Source organism: Euleptes europaea, chromosome 2, assembly GCF_029931775.1.
Source record: "Euleptes europaea isolate rEulEur1 chromosome 2, rEulEur1.hap1, whole genome shotgun sequence".
NCBI lineage: Eukaryota > Metazoa > Chordata > Lepidosauria > Squamata > Sphaerodactylidae > Euleptes > Euleptes europaea.
The window spans coordinates 14,214,494-14,228,450 of NC_079313.1; the positions used below are offsets into that span (position 1 = coordinate 14,214,494).

General features: G+C 49.7%; 1 protein-coding gene across 1 annotated transcript; it reads right to left on the reverse strand.

Annotated features, from left to right (window-relative positions):
• Positions 1 to 535: 535 nt before the first annotated feature.
• On the reverse strand, positions 536 to 5,382 carry LOC130473138 (potassium voltage-gated channel subfamily V member 2-like). The gene is made up of 2 exons (XM_056844668.1): positions 4,132 to 5,382; positions 536 to 1,093 (listed from the first exon to the last, which is right to left on the reverse strand). The coding sequence occupies exons 1-2, from the start codon at positions 5,380 to 5,382 to the stop codon at positions 536 to 538; spliced, it is 1,809 nt and encodes a 602-aa protein (XP_056700646.1).
• Between the last annotated feature and the right edge of the window lie 8,575 nt (positions 5,383 to 13,957).

Consider the following 13,957-nt stretch of genomic DNA (forward strand, 5'->3'; position numbering starts at 1 on the left):
AGGGAGACTCAAACTGGCTTACAATCACCTTCCCTTCCCCTCCCCACAACTGACACCCTGTGAGGTAGGTGGGGGTTGAGATAGCTCTAAGAGAGCTGTGACTAGCCCAAGGTCACCCAGCTGACTTCATGTGGAGTGAGGAAACGAATCCAGTTCACCAGATTAGCCTCCGCCGCTCACGTGGAAGAGAGGGTAATCAAACCCGGTTATCCAGATCAGACTCCACTGCTCCAAACCACTGTTCCTTACCACTACACCACGCTGGGCCAAAAGGCCCCTTGCAATGCGTTTACACCCGGAAGTGCCACATCGCAAGGGGCCTTTTACCACTCGAGTTTGAGTGGTAAAAGGCCCCTCGCGATGCAGCGCTTCCATATGTAAACTGGAAGTGACGTGCCGCGGTGTGGAGGCGCGCATGCACATTTGCCCACTGACCCTCAGCTGGTCGGCGGGCAGTGGGGTGGATTGGCGGGGGTTTGCCCGCGACCACCAGACACTTGGCAACCCTACTGAGTCCCCAGAGAGCCATTGCCCCTCAGAAGCTTACAGACGTAAGGCTACTGGCCAGATTGTCTGGCTTGTGACAGTGGGCGGGGTGAGGATAGCCAGAATGTGATAGGAGCTGAGTAGGAAGTTCCAGATGGGCATGATGACCCCTGTGGTGAGTAGGGTAGTGGCCAGCGTGATAGCCGTGAAGATAGGGGGAATGAGGAGCAGAATGTAGCAGCTGGTGACTATGCCGCGGCTGGTGGATGACGGGGTGTCCCAGATGGCCGGACTGGGGGACAGGACGTTGGCCGCTGGGGTGACCCGCAGCCGGCTGGCAGGAAAAGTAGTCCTCCGGGCAGCAGCACTCCAGGAACTTGTGCCAAGCTCTTTTCTTCAGGTGGAGCTTCCGGGACAGCTTGAGCGATATGGAGGCCTCGTACTCATGGGACTTGAGCTTGGCGTAATAGTCGGAGAACTTGTTGTAGAGGATGGAGATGGGCATCCCGTTGAGGATGATCCCGAAGGAGATGCACGCAAAGGCCACCATCCTGCCCAGCACCGTGGCCGGCACCGTGTCTCCGTAGCCCACGGTGGAGAGGCTGACCTGAGAGAGGACAGGGAGAAGGGCAGAATGAGGTCATTTATGCACGGGAGGTTTACCTGAGATTCGTTGCTCCTTGGACCCACATTTTCCTGTTGGGAATCTCTGCACCAGCAGGCTCCAAGCTCAAATCAAGTCCCCACCCCTTTAAATGCTGCTTTGTAATTGGCTTACTTCGCAGTGCTCGTTGTGAGAGAAGATTCCCCCCCCAAAAAAAAAACAATTGCCACATTAAAAAGCATTTTAAGAATAAGGAACAGAGTAATCTGAAAGAAGGAGTGGGGAGAAATCCAAGCCTTGGTTTTAAAAAGCCGTTCTTCTGCTCAGCAAGAGCTCCCAGGAAGCAGGAAGTGTTTGAATCCCTGCCTCTTTACACGCTGCTTTTGGCTGTGAGAGAAGCCACGCTTCTGGGTCCAGTGCTTTGCTTTCTGCATGAAGATTTCAGCCGGGCTGGGCTCAGGGGAGAGGGAAGAGTTGGGTTAACAGAGGAATGGGAAGACCCGGACATTGCGAGGGCTGGCAGCGAGGACATCTCTAATGGGCAGAAAACTCACGCAGAACTCCAAGGAACAACCGAGTCAGACGGGGGGCGAACGTGAGCCCACGTACCAATGCGTAAATGCCCTGAGAGATCTATGTGCTTTCTTGTTTGTGCCGAGAGAATAAGCCTTCGGAGTGAGCACTGAGCTGAGCCATGCTGGATCAGACCAAGGTCCACCCTTCTCTTCCAGCATCCCCTTTCCAATGGGTACCAACCTGATGTCAGGAAAACAGGGCATGAAGGCAACAGTTATCTTCTGTCATTTGTACCTCAGAAATTGGTGGAAAAGGGAGACTGAATCTGAACGTGCAGACGCCGTTTAACCACCATGGCCGGCCACCATGGACAGACGTCTCTACCCTCTTCCATGAATCTCGCTGATCCTCTTTTAATAAGAACTTCAGCAGAACCCCATTGGATGAGGCCTATCTAAGTAAGAAAACACAATAATTGGTGCAAGGAAGTTATATTTTAATAAATTCTGTAACCCCTGTGTGTTTCGCACAAGCTTCTTCAAGAGGATCCTTCTCCTCTTCTGCATCCCATGTAAGCAAGCAAGCAATCATGCTTCACAATTGCTTGATTGCTTGCATGGGACACCGAAGTGGAGAAAGATCGCCCTGAAGAAAGTTGTGTGAAACCCGTAGAGGCTACAGAATTTATTAATATATAATTCCCTTGCACCAACTACTGTTTTTCGTTGTTTGGCCTTTGTTTTGTTTTGGTGTGCCCCTCCTTTTTTCTTGCTATCTAAGTCAAGCATGCTATTAGGCTAGTGACCCACCAGAAACCTCCAGAAAGTCCACTAGGATGCCATCCTCCAAACCACCTTGGGGTCCCCCACCCATCGCCAGTCCCTCCTAGCTATGTCACGATCTATCCATGCCCCTTTCCTTACATGCAAAGCATCAGGTACACTCCAAAAGGGCTTGGTCTCCCCTCCAAGTCCATACCCAGAGGGAGGACTCCTTCCCAATCTACTCCCCTTCCCAAACCTAGGGTTGCCAGATCCCTCTTCGCAACTGGCGGGAGGTTTTTGGGGTGGAGCCTGAAGAGGGTTGCCCGGTCCCTCTTCACCATCGGCGGGAGGTTTTTGGGGCGGAGCCTGAGGAGGGTGGGGTTTGGGGAGGGACTCCAATGCCATAGAGTTCAATTTCCATAGAGTCCAAAGTGGCCATTTTCTCCAGGTGAACTGATCTCTATCGGCTAGAGATCAGTTGTAATAACAGGAGATCTCCAGCTAGTACCTGGAGGTTAGCAAAAAGAACGGCACTTATGGCAAAAAATGCAGAGAACTACTCAAAGCTTTAACCATAAATATCAATGTAATATAGAAACATGAGTACAAAAACAAAACATAGGAACAATATCCCTGTTATAACAACATAGGAATGGTAAGGTCCAAGAATGCCAAGAATAAGGTAGGTTTCCGGTATTAAGTCCTATTTCGCACAGGCTTTTTCAGTTCTGGCAATCCCACGACAATCAAGCCATCCGCTTGTATTATATGGCTACATGCCTTGATCCTAGAACACATGTTCTGAGGAATAATGATTGATCGTCGTGGGATTGCCAGAACTGAAAAAGCCTTTGCGAAATAGGACTTAATACCGGAAACCTATCTTATTCTTGGCATTCTTGGACCTTACCATTCCTATGTTGTTATAACAGGGACATTGTTCCTATGTTTTGTTTTTGTACTCATGTTTCTATATTACATTGATATTTATGATCAGAGCTTTGAGTAGTTCTCTGCATTTTTTGCCATAAGTGCCGTTCTTTTTGCTAACTTCCTACTTCAGGCACTAGTTTGTAGTTTGATTTCCAGTACTGGAGGTTGGCAACCCTACCCAAACCACAAAGTACACACGGGGCCAACTGCAGGAAAGGCCTGAATTAGCTGATTTATTGAGGAATCTGAAGTGGGGAAAACCTCACTGCCTTTTCCCCAGAAATGCATCCTCCATATCTGACGATGGTATTACAAGCACAATAGGGCTGTGCATATCGGGCTTGTGTGTGTGTGTGTAAAGTGCCGTCAAGTTGCAGCTGACTTATGGCGACCCCTTTTGGGGTTTTCAAGGCAAGAGACTAACAGAGGTGGTATGCCAATGCCTTCCTCTGCACAGCAACCCTGGTTTTCCTCGGTGGTCTCCCATCCAAATACTAACCAGGGCTGACTCTGCTTAGCTTCTGAGATCTGATGAGATGAGGCTAGCCTGGGCCATCCAGGTCAGGGCGCATATCGGGCTTACTGTCCCGAAAATAAACCTGAAAAAAGGCATTTTGGCTTTTTCCGGATTTGTTTGGGGCCGAATATTGAAATAGACAATAAAGCCTAAGCCGGATAGCCGATCACAGAATCAGCCAAATAGGCGTTTGGGAGGAAGTGTAGAGGAATGCCCTTCTCTGCTCAAGCCCCTGCAGAGATGCTGTCAATCACAGGATATGATACTGGGATAGATCGATATGTAGAGAAAAAGTGGGGATAATGACTTACTGCAGCCCACCACCAGGTGTTGGGGATGCTGGTGAAGTCCGTGCCGGGGACATCGTGTTCCACCGAATGCATCAGGGCGGAGAAGGCGAAGACGCCCATGGCGATGAAGAGGAGGAGGCAGCAGACCTGCTGGTAGCACTGCCGGATGGTGAAGCCGAAGGCCCGCAGGCCCGTGGAGTGGCGGGCCAGCTTGAGGATGCGGAAGATGCGCATCAGCTTGATCAGCTTGAGGACCTTCCCCAGCTTGCCCACGCTGCGCATCTTGTGCAGCTCCTCCTGGTACTCCATCTCCCCCTGGCCCAGGTTCTCAAAGAGCACCTGGATGTAGAAGGGCATGATGGATACCAGGTCGATGGCACTGAACAACGCCCGCAGAAACTGCTGGAAGCTGGAGGTGGAAATGAGGCGCATGGCGTACTCCAAGGTGAAGAAGATGGCGCAAATGGCCTCGACTTGCTCCAGGCAGTTCTTGCTGGTCTTGTGCTGCATCTCCTCGACGGTGCTCAGCGTCATCCCAACAATGGAGATGAGGACAAAGAAGCTGGACATGACGGCGATGATCTTGGCGGGGATGGAGGAGTACGGGTTCTCGATCAGGTTCCAGACAGTCTTGCGGAACTTGCCCATGCATTTGCCGTCAAAGTGCTCCCCTTTTTTCAACGGCTCCAGCTCGGCCTCCAGCTCCCGTTGGATTTTGAGGTAATCGGCCAGCTCGTCCTGCTTCTCCTCGAAGAGGATGCGGCAGCACCTCTGGGTGTATTTCATGTGGATGCCCCAGTACGCGATCTCGTCGACAAAGTTGGACGGGCACAGCTCGTCCTTGATCCACATCACGCCACTCCGGTAGAAGTGGAAGACGTAGTAGAACATGAGTGGGTCGCGGTCGAAGAAGTATTCGTTCTTCGGCACCGAGTAGTCGTCGCAGAGTTCCAGTTTCTTCGTGGGGTCCTTGGCGAGGGCCAGCTGGCCAATCCTCGTGTTTGGGTACTTGGCGGCCATCTTGCAGGCCATCTGGAAACATCTCCCCCCAACGTTGAGGTTGAGGACGAATCGATTCCGCCGGGTCGGGGCGTTGTTTCCATCCTGCTTCCTGTCGGCTATGTCGGTCATTGAGCCCCAGCGCTTCACCAGCTTTTCCTGCGCGAAAGGGATGTACACTTCCTCCCTGTTGGGGGACTGGCAGCATTTGCAGCAGTCCCCGATTTTCATGTTGGCCGAGAGACTCAACCGCCTCTTCGCGGCTTGCCTCATTGTACCTAGTGTCGGATCGGCCAACAGTTCCCCCACTGCTGCCAGCGCTGGCCGGTTGTTGAGTCGGGAGAATCGCTATTCTGTTCCCACGAGGTGTGCAATCATGGAGAAGGATTCCAGAAGCTCTCTAAAGGCTGGCAGGGGCAGGCCAAGTCACCTGCCAAATGCCCGAAAGCCAGCTGCTTCTCCAACCGAGCCATGGAACTTACGATGGAGAGACTGGAAGAGACCGGACTGCAGCTTCTTAAAACGTTAATAAGATTATTGGGTTAACCTTTTGCCGAGGAGCTATTTCAGAAAGAAAAGCCTTCCTTGCGTTTCTGACCTGCCCATCTTTCGCCGTCAGCACATAAGCCCGTGAACTGAGGCAGGATGGAAGAGTAAAAGAAGCATTTTTGTACAGCAAGAGAAACCCAGTTGGTTAAAAAAGTTGGCCTAGTCCAGATCTCACAGTGTTTCATCTGATGACATAATCTCTGGGAACTTTGTATACTTTCTCACCAATTTGATTCAGACCTAGGGTTGCCAACCTCCAGGTACTAGCTGGAGATCACCAGCTTTTACAACTGCTCTACAGCCAATAGAGATCAGTTCACTCGGAGAAAATGGCTGCTTTGGCAATTGGGACTCTATGGCATTGAAGTCCCTCCCCTCCCCAAACCCTGCATTCCTCAGGCTCCACTCCAAAAACCTCCCGCTAGTAGCGAAGAGGGACCTGGCAACCCTAACTACCACAAAGAGGATTCTGGGCCAGACAAATCCAGCTCTCCAGGGTCTCAGAGGATGGTCCTTCCCAGCTGTAGTTTTGCTGCATTAAGACTTTTTTTTGGCTTCTTGCAGTGTTTCTCACGCCGACCTGGATGGCCAAGGCTAGCCCGATCTCATCAGATCCTGGAAGCTTAGCAGGGTTGGCCCTAGTTAGTATTTGGATGGGAGACCGAGGAAGTCTAGGGGTGCTGTGCAGAGGAAAGCAATGGCAAACCACCTGTTAGCTGAGGTTAAATCACAGCTGGCCTCCCTCCCCCTCCCCTATCTTTGCATTTATTTTTACTTTCCCTTGAATTCTTTAGTTTTGGCCTTGTTTTTTGCTTTCCAGTGTGGCGTAGTGGTTAAGAGCAGTGGTTTGGAGCGGCGGAGTCTGATCTGGAGAACCGGGTTTGATTCCCCACTCTTCCAAATGTGCGGCGGAGGCTAATCTGGTGAACTGGATTTGTTTCCCCACTCCTGCGCATGAAGCCAGCTGGGTGACCTTGGGCAAGTTACAGCTCTTTGAGCTCTCTCAGCCTCACTTACCTCACAGGGTGTCTGTTGTAGGGAGGGGAAGGTGACTGTAAGCTGGTTTGAGTCTCCCTTAAGTGGTAGAGAAAGTCGGTATATAAAAACCAACTCCTCTTCTTCTTTGGCAATTCCCATCATTGCTTTGTATTATTGTTAAGGCGCCTGCTGCATTTTAGAATGTAGGTTTTTAAATGTTTATTTTAACTTGATTGTTTATTGCTGGTTGGTAGCCACCCTGAGCCTGCCTGTAGTCAGGAAAGGGCGGGATTAAATTGTGGAACTCCCTGCCCCAGGATGTGGTATCAGAGGAGCATTATATTAGGTGCTGTGCTATATTAGGTGCCCATTATATTAGGTGCTGTGGAACACAGGCAGGATAATGCTGCTGCAGTCGTCTTGTTTATGGGCTTCCTAGAGGCACCTGGTTGGCTACCGTGTGAACAGACTGCTGGACTTGATGGGCCTTGGTCTGATCCAGCCTGGCTTTTCTTATGTCCTTATGGGATATAAATATAATAAAATAAAAATAGTCTCTTGCCTTGAAAACCTCATAAGATCCTCAAGATCCTGCAGGTGCAGTGTCAGAGTATCACAACCACTTTCTCACCCAGAGACAGGCCAAAGAAAATCCTCCAGTCATGTATTTTTATTGCTTCCAAAGGTCATCACAGTTCCCCCTGCCGACAAAAGCTTGCATACAGAGGAGAAAGATATCCTAGAATATCCATGGGACATTAACGTATCTCCGAAGCAACCGTTAACAAAAGGGAATTTATTCCTTGCAGGTAAACACGACCTACAGCCGTTGCACCAGCAAAAAAGGCAAATCGTTCCCCCGTGGACAGCGCCAAAAGGAACCTGGAGTGCGGCAAAGAGGAGCTGATGCAGGACCTCAAACCTGATTCTGCTTGATGAGGCCAGGCTGGGTGGTCCCCAGCGGTCATTTAAGTTTCACCGTCTGCGATCAAAACCTTGAAAACCTCACAGTGATGTCTTCCTGTTCGTAGTTGGTACAGTAGTCAAGACGTTCAAAGGCACTGAGCCAGTTTAGAAATAATAAATAAAATATGACACCGGGGTGGGGGGATGTCTAACCACAGGCAAGCCCTTTTACTGGGCATCTGGAAGGGCAGAACTGTGAATGCTACTGAGAATTTTAAAAAGAACATAAAAAACAACAACCCAAGGAGATTCTACCAAGTAATGCTAGAACCAAAAACTGAAATGATAAAGGATCATCGGATTTAGGAGTGATGTTCATGGACTCAAAAGGGGAAGAGCTGGGGGGGAGTCCTACTGTTGTGTGTGGGAGAGGTGGGTGCATGTAGGCACCTTCCCTGCCCCCATTTTCCACACCCTTGGGAGCTTCTGAATGCCCCCTCTTGTATGGACAGCTGGCCACAGGGTAGTTTGCCCTGGGTGAAAACGCATTTTCAGTGGAGACGGTCGCTGGGGAAGAAGGTTCAAATATCCAGGACTGGAGACTCCATCTGTTTCATGTGGAGGACATCCTGTATGCGGGAATAGCATCGAACTGTCAGGAAGAGAAACAGCAGATGGCACCTTGTCAGTCAACCTTCGCTATCTACATATTTTTATCCCACCCTTCTTCTAAGGTGGTACACACGGCTCCTCTCCCTCCATTTTATCCCCAAAATAAACCCTGTGAGGTAGGGCCAGGCTGAGAGGCATGACTGGCTCCAGGTCATCCAGCAAGATTCACGGCATGGTGGGGATTTGAACCCAGGTCACGGCTCAACGTTCTAACCACTACACCCCAGTAGCCTGAGGGATGACGTTTGTGCCCTCAACAGATTTCTGCATTGCTTAAAGGGGTGGGGGATGTTCCTGAGGAGGTGGGGCAGCTCAGAAGATTAAACTCACGGGATTCAAGTGAATTCAAGATTGGAATTTCCCTCTAACTGGAAAAAACAAACCAAAAACTTAAAAGCTCCTGCACTGCCTGAAATTACATTAGTCTTTAAGGTGCTACTGGACTCTAGCTCTTTTCTACAACTACTTAAGTCCCTTGTTTTCATTAGACTGCTGCATTCATACGGTGCTTGGAGGACTTTTTCTTTTTTGTCTAAGCAGAATAGCAACATTTTTTCCTCCATAAAGGAAAAGAAATAACACGGGAGGTGGGCCCACAATCCCATGGGAAACCCGTGAACTTTTGATGGATGTGTCTTGAAGATTAGCAGGAATTGAGTTGCGCACTCTCTGCCCCAAGGAACTTACAGGCTGCATTACACTGTGTGTGTGTGTGTGTGTTTGTGAGTGTGAGTGAGTAAGAGAGAGCAGCAATGGGAGAGGCAGGCCTTGGATGCTTGCTCAAACAGCCAAGGAAGAAGGAAAATAATAAGCCCCCAATGGAAATTTTAAAAAACAATATGGGTCTGTCTGATGAAATTCGTACTCAACGACTTTTGGAAGATAGTAACCCATTAATCTCAAGATGTGTGGCTGAACTTTGTGCAGCTATATATAAGGCACGGAAAGATGTAAGTCATGAATAGTAAATGCTATTAGATAAACCTTTCAGAAGTTAGAATATGGTCCATTTCAGAAATGGGATTTTATTGGGATCATGTCGATAATTTTTATCTATGGGTTTGTTGAGAAATTAATATTGTTTTATGTTATTTTGATTTGGTCAAATGACTGTAAATTAAAGATTGATTGATTGAATAAACCCCCAAAATAATGAACCCCCAAATCCAAGCTTGGACGTACCACTCAGGGAGGAGAATCTTCACATCCGCTCATGCTGCGAATGTCTCTGCTAGCTTGTAGCTGGAGGAGTTATGCTTTGCTCCATTGCGCTCCCACAGGGCAACACTGACAGCCACAGCCATTGCGATCAGCAGAGCTGAGGGCAGAAAGAGAACGGGCCTCATGAACATATGAATCTGCCTTACGCTGAATCCAGACCACTGGTCCATCAAGGTGAGTATTGTCTACTCAGGGTCTCGGGCAGAGGTCTTTCACATCACCTCCTGCCCGATCCTTTTAGCTGGAGATGCTGGGGATTGAACCTGGGACCTTCTGCATGCCAGGCAGATGCTCTACCACTGAGCCACGTCCCCTCTTCGCTTTGGCACTGCATTCCAACTGGGTCCTGTTCCATTGAGCTGACAGTATTTAGGCAGGAGGGCTCCTTCATCCTAGGGATGCCAGCTTCTATTCTTAGCCCAGCTCCTGCCTGATTAACATCAGCACAAGTTCAGCAGGTGACATTCTCAAAACCTCTTATGCACCATTTCTGCCTGCTGCTACAAATGCACATGATGTAAACAGCGTACGCAACAGTTGGCAGTCCCTCGTTTGGCCCTCGCCCAAGTCTCCCTCCCTCCCTCCCGTCACCCCTTTATTTGTGTGCCTCAGTTAACTCCTTCCTTCCCTCTCAAAGCAAACTGAACACCTGCAAACCGCCACTTAGGCTCAGCGAAGCTGCCTGTGCCCCTCAACTCCCCATCTGGCAACAGAAAGGCAGAAAACTTGGCAAGGAGGGCGTGACGGGAATATGAACTCCCTGTCAAACCCTATCACATTGGGTTGCGACATAGTGATGTACTTATCAGAACACACACACACCTTTTAAAAGGAACACATGCCCCTTGCCGTCACCCAGTGGCAAGGAGTTCCACAGGGCAATTGCATTATCTCATCATTTCCCAGTCATGGCATTGGATTTTAATCTCTTCGTCAGTTTCAGATGCAAAGAGGGCTGAGGGCTCAGAAAGTGGCATGGGAGGTGGATAGGGTTGCCACCCTCCAGTTACTAGCTGGAGATCTCCTGCTATTACAAACTGATCCCCAGCCTATAGAGATCAGTTCCTCTGGAGAAAATGGCCGCTTTGGCAATAGGACTCTTTGGCATTGAAGACCCTCCCCTCCCCAAACCCGGCCCTCCTCAGGCTCCGCCCCAAAAACCTCGCGCCAGTGGCAAAGAGGGATCTGGCCACCCTAGAGGTGGAAAGGCAGGGAACACACCTGATCTGTTGCCCCCCTTTCCACACCCATTTTCTCCCTCGCATGCCACCATCTTTAATAAAACTGGTACTCCTGCGCAAGCCTTCGGATTAAAAATGTAGTCCAGGCCTCTTTTCGCACAGAAGCAGCCAGCTCCGCTTTAAGGGCTCCCCAAAAGTTAGCAGAAGGAATGCAGGCTCAGATTCAGCCCGACAAACTCAGTCCATTGGTTTCAACCGGATGCAAGCTGAGCTGGATCGGGGCCTAAGAGCGTCGCAGTCCTTACTCACCCAAAATGGCAATAGCTGCCAAATAGACCGGATCCTTGAGAATCCCCTGAGGAGCCTTTGTGGGAAACATCTCGCCTTCTGACAGGAGAAAAAAAACAAAACAAATTGACAAAGATCATCCCCTATGCAGAGGACTTCTCCTCATCCCCCCACATATACAGCCCTTTGTAAAACCAGAAGCCCAACACAACATCTTCTGGTGATTTCCGGAGAAGAAGCAGAGTTGGTTTTTATATGCCGACTTTACCACTTAAGGGAGACTCAAACCGGCTTACAATCACCTTCCCTTCCCCTCCCCACAACAGACACCCTGTGAGGTAGGTGGGGTTGAGAAAGTGTGAGTAGCTCAAGGTCACCCAGCTGGCTTCATGTGGAAGAGTGGAGAATCAAACCCGGTTCTCCAGATGAGAGTCCACAGCTCCAAACCACCACTCTTAACCACTACACTGCGCTGGCTCATCACAACCCGATAAGAAATCCAAAGAACACAATGCTTCTAATGAGCCGTGTTAAAAATTGCTTGCCAATTAGACCGTCAAGTATCCCCTGAAGCCCACAATGCCCCCATATGAGCCAGCAGCTGCCCTTTCTAAATTCCATTCCTAGCAAAGGCCGGACTGGGGCTGATTGGCCCCCAGGCCTGCCGCGGTCAGGGCAGTCCCAAGTATCTCCTCCGTGATGTAACTACAGGCACCTCTAAACACAAAGAACTGGCCCACTGCTTTGAACAACAACCTTGGAAAAAACATCAGAGTTTTCCTCACTCTCCTCCAGGAAAGTTATGGGGGGGGGGGGAAGAGGGAGAGAAGAGATTCCTGTGTGCAAAAACAGATATGATCTGGAGAACAAGGAGAGATCTTGCCTGCTGCAGGCAGGGAGGGGCTGGGGAGGGGTGTGGAAGGATGACTGTGGCTTTAGAGCTAAACAATAATATTGCTGCCAATAAAAGTGACAGTTCAGCACTGCCACGGACAGCAATAGTATCTACGTTGTACAAAATCAAAACTGAACACTGCAGAGACTAAAATCTCTAGCTTTACAGCAGCTTGGGTGGATCATCTTTATACATTTGGCACATGATTTATCTTATTTGCCACAGGCCTGAGATGTTCTGCCTTGGTTTCTAGTGTATTTGGCTGGCGCTTTCTTAGGCAGAAGAAGAAGAAGAGTTGGTTTTTACATGCTGACTTTCTTTACCACTTAAGGAAGAATCAAACCAGCTTACAATCACCTCCCCCTCCCCACAACAGACACCCTCTGAGGTAGGTGGGGCTGAGATTGCTCTAAGAGAGCTGTGACTAGCCCAAGGTCACCCAGCTAGCTTCACGTGGAGGTGTGAGGAAACCAACCCGGTTCTCCAGATTAGTCCATCCTCCAAACCACTGCTCTTAACAACTACACCGAACACCTCCTCGCCCCCTCCACCAAAACAGACACCCATTTGCCCCACCAATTTTAGTTGCTACCGAAGAGGCCGGCAAATCCAAGCCGCAGTTCTGCTCATCCTGCTCATCGCCGCAATCGGGATGGCCGTCACACCGCCATGTCAGGGGGAAACAGGGAGCGCCCGGAGCACACTGGAACTGCTCTTCGGAGCAGGCCGGGGAAGGGAGGGCTGTCTGGCGCTCATGAGCCTCGGCCAATTCATCGGAGCTGTCCAGGTAGTTTGGATAGTCGTCGCAGAGCTGCTCCAAGGGCTGGCAAGGGGCTCCGCGGCCGCACTGCCATTCGCCAGACGCACACGAGACGTTTCCTGCGCCGCAGCCGCTCTCATCGCTGCCGTCCGCACAATCCGGCTTCCCATCACACCTCAGGCACAGCGACACCTGGCCCCTGTCCTTGCATGGGAAGGTACGAGCGGTGCAGTTGAAAACATCTGCAGAGAGAGAAATGGGGGAGAAACAGCTGGGTCAGTTGAGAGCCATTATCAAAGTGGTGCACAGAGAAGAAGCACAGGGGGGATTGCCGAGTTGCACCCTGATAGGTCCATCTCTACAGAAGCTCAGAAACTAAAGAGGTGACAAAATATTGTCGAAGGCTTTCACGGTCAGAGTTCATTGGTTCTTGTAGGTTATCCGGGTTGTGTAACCGTGGTCTTGGAATTTTCTTTCCTGACGTTTCGCCAGCAACTGTGGCAGGCATCTTCAGAGTAGTAACACTGAAGGACAGTGTCTCTCAGTGTCAAGGGTGTAGGAAGAGTGATATATAGTCAGAAAGGGTTGGGTTTGAGCTGAGTATTGTCCTGCAAAAGTATTGTCCTGTAAGTATCAAGATAATGTGCTAATGAGGGTATGGTATGTTAATATGGAACCATTGTATCCTGAAGTGATCTGTTAATGTGTGTAATCCAAAGCTAATCTGTATGGCTATTGTTGAATGTTGTCTTTGTCTGGAGGTTTTTCAGGGCAGGAAGCCAAGCCTTATTCATTCTTAAACTCTCCTCTTTTCTGTTAAAGTTGTGCTGATGTTTATGAGGTGACAGTTTGACATACTTGAGGGCTGGAAACATCTTCGGACTGGCTGAGATTTGGCCTAGCTCTGCTCCTTACTGATGGGTTCTCTCAAGCGGTTCACTTTTTCTGGTTGTTTAAGTTCCCAAAGACGCCTTCTGTAAATATGAATACTGATGACCTCTTGAACTGGCTCTCCTCCACCACAAAGCTCCATATCCTAGGAAGGTTATTACTACCAAATCAGGGGTGAATGTAAGGTACTCTCTACCACTCTCTGGTAGAGAGCCAGCATGGTGCAGTGGTTTGGAGCAGCGGACTCTGATCTGGAGAACTGGGTTTGATTCTCCACTCCTCCACATGAGCAGCGGATGCTAATCTGGTGAACTGGATTTGTTTCCACACTCCTACACATGAAGCCAGCTGGGTGACCTTGGGCTAGTCACAGCTCTCTCAGCCTCACCTACCTCCCAGGGTATCTGTTGTGGGCAGGGGAAGGGAAGGAGATTGTAAGCCGGTTTGATTCTTCCTTAAGTGGTAGAGAAAGACGGCATATAAAAAACAAACTCTTCTCTCTTCTTC

Excerpts from the sequence above, each read along its gene's own strand:
- LOC130473138 (XM_056844668.1), bottom strand. The coding sequence starts at position 5,382 with ATGAGGCAAGCCGCGAAGAGGCGGTTGAGTCTCTCGGCCAACATGAAA. Across the intron at positions 1,094-4,131 it reads ACACCTGGTGGTGGGCTGCA|GTCAGCCTCTCCACCGTGGG; the intron begins GTAAGTCATTAT and ends GTCCTCTCTCAG.